The sequence below is a fragment of the Rhagoletis zephyria genome, unplaced genomic scaffold, assembly GCF_001687245.7.
Source record: "Rhagoletis zephyria isolate East Lansing unplaced genomic scaffold, Rhagoletis_zephyria_1.1 Rzeph_scaffold_34672, whole genome shotgun sequence".
NCBI lineage: Eukaryota > Metazoa > Arthropoda > Insecta > Diptera > Tephritidae > Rhagoletis > Rhagoletis zephyria.
Genome location: NW_016191727.1, coordinates 839 through 3,540, shown reverse-complemented (window position 1 = coordinate 3,540; position 2,702 = coordinate 839). Strand labels below are relative to the sequence as shown.

The following is a 2,702-nucleotide window of genomic DNA, read 5'->3' as shown; positions in this document are numbered from 1 at the left end:
GAGCCTTCTACCAGTAGCAACTTGACTGAACGGGCTTCAACGGTGGTCAGCCGGGGACCGCCTGCCAAAAAGTTTAAATCAACCGAAGAGGAGGACTATGGTGGCGACGAGGAGGAGTACGACTCGAACGAGCAAAGCGAAGCGGAAGAAGAAGAAGAGGAGGACGAGGATCAGGAACAGGAAATAAATTCAAGAGAGGCGGAAGGCGGGGACGAGCAAGGTGGCTACCAACGAGGAGGTCGCTTTCAAAGAGCTGCTGATGCTGACGAGGAACGAGAGGCGGAAGGAGGAGAAAATGTAGATGACGATGATGATGATGAAGAGGACGAGGAGGAGGAAGAGGACGACGACGACAATGACGATGAACAGGACGGGGACGATGAACCTATCGGGGGCGACTACGACGAGTCAAGTTCCAGTGAGGCGGATAATGATTCCGATATTGAGATTATTGAAATCAATGACGACGACGATGATGATGAACCGCCGCAGCAACAGCAGCAGGTCAGCGGAAACAGCGCTCCGCGAGAGCAAGTGTCCTCTTCCTTTGCCTCCAGACCAAATCCGAACCGTAAGTAGTAGCTCAGTGACAGTGTTGCTTTTTTGTGTACAACTTAAGATATTCCATTTTTTCAGACTCTATCCGTTCTGATGACGACGACGACGACGAAGAGGAGGAGGAAGACGAGGAAGCTGAAGCCAACGAATCTAATGAATAAATTAAGAAACTCGATCAACTGTATTCTGTAAATCCTTCCATCATCTGGCAAGTATCACTTCTACACACTTTTTCTGATTATTTTTAGAGTTAACATTTATGTAAAATATCAAATTCAAAAAAGGATCCCACTGTAACTTGTTCATAATTTTCTACAAAAAAAAGTAAACATTGCTTTAATAATTACTTTGCTGGCGACTATCGGTAAAGGCGCTCGCTAAAACATTTTAAAAATATCTGACATTTCACATTTGAAACACAACATAACAAACGGTACAAATGGGGATACAAGTAATTCCGGTAATTGAAGAGCTTATTTTTATCCCGTTTTGGTGGGCTTTACTCTCCCCTCCTCCTCCTGACCCCCTGACATTACTTGTTGTTTATTACCTCTCAGCAACACCTAATAATACATATTTGCATTTCAATCATAAAGCACAGGAGTCTCTCGGTTATTCATTTTCTCACCTTCTCTTTCCTTCAGAACTGTGTGTTCCACGTCAGTGTTTCCCGGGTGTTTGCGTCTGCNTTGTTTATTACCTCTCAGCAACACCTAATAATACATATTTGCATTTCAATCATAAAGCACAGGAGTCTCTCGGTTATTCATTTTCTCACCTTCTCTTTCCTTCAGAACTGTGTGTTCCACGTCAGTGTTTCCCGGGTGTTTGCGTCTGCGTCTTACACACTGTTACTTTGTGTCTCTGGCGCCTTGCAGCAGCAGCTGGAGCAGTGCCGCCGATCGATCCATTTTTCGCCTCTCTTTGGTTCTCTTTTTCTCTCACTTCCCCGGGCTCTCAATTACTCTGGCACATGAGCATTGGAAGCAGTCAGTGAGGCAGGCACATCTGCCAGTTGGAATTCCCTCTCTCCNCTGCGTCTTACACTGACTGTTACTTTGTGTCTCTGGCGCCTTGCAGCAGCAGCTGCAGCAGTGCCGCCGATCGATCCATTTTTCGCCTCTCTTTTCGGTTTTCTCTCTCACTATCCCGGGCACTGAATTATTCTGGCACATGAGCATTGGAAACAGGCAGGCAGTCAGGCAGGCAGGCACATCTGCCAGTTGGAATTCCCTCTCTCACTCTATTGCTATACTAAACGCGGAACTAATGAGCCACTCTCTGCTGAGAATTTAAAAGTGTCCACTCTTCTCTTGACGAGTTGACACAGTGCTCTCTCTCATTCTGGTCTCTTCAGCGCTGCGGGCACCTGGTCTGGCTGATCAGTCAGTCACTCAGCAGTCTCCCCACCACCATGAACATCAAGAGCTTGGCGGGCAGCAGGCTAGCTGCTGAAGAGGAACGTCCTAAGCCACCTGGAACACTGCCGGTTGATGATGGTGATAGAGGTGAAGGTGAGGGGGAGGACGACACCGAGTTCTACACCCCCGACTCCGAAGATCCCTGCAAGTTGTCCTTTACCTTCAACTCGACGACCATCTCCGCCTCCTCTGCAGGCACCGTCGCCGTGGGCGCCATTCACCTGACGTCCACCACTACCACCACCATCGTTCGCACTGAGGTGCACCCGCTGCTGACAACAACAACAACAACAGAAGATGAGGAGGAGGATGTCCAGCAGTGTCCAGCAACGGCAATTGGTAGTGTTCAGTTTGCACCAGCTTTACCAGATACCACGTTTCAAGATGCACCAGACAATGAGAGCAGCCACCAGCAGCACTATCAAGAGCAACTGTCCAATCAACGTCAACTGACACCAGAATTGATAATACGGGCGGAGAAGGAGGTCAACGAGAAGGACTCCTGGCGGGTGAGGGACATTGAGGCGTTGAGGGATATGCTTCTAGGTGAGTTTTCTTGGTGAAATCTATTCTTAACATTAATCTAATGGTCACTTTTCTACCACGTTTTTCAGCGGAGTCCTCCCTGAAGACGCCCCTGGACGACTGCTTTCTGCTGCGCTTTCTGCGCGCCCGTCGCTTCGACTACGACGGCGCCTTCTGCCTGCTCTGCGACTACTACCG

General features: G+C 48.7%; 1 protein-coding gene across 1 annotated transcript; it reads left to right on the top strand.

Moving 5' to 3' along the window:
* Window positions 1–88: 88 nt before the first annotated feature.
* Window positions 89–719, top strand: LOC108354281 (nucleolin-like; the record flags this gene model as incomplete). Its single annotated transcript, XM_017605475.1, has 2 exons — window positions 89–571; window positions 637–719. Coding segments are annotated over 2 exons (566 nt in total), but the record flags the coding sequence as incomplete, so codon positions are not given.
* Window positions 720–2,702: the final 1,983 nt, after the last annotated feature.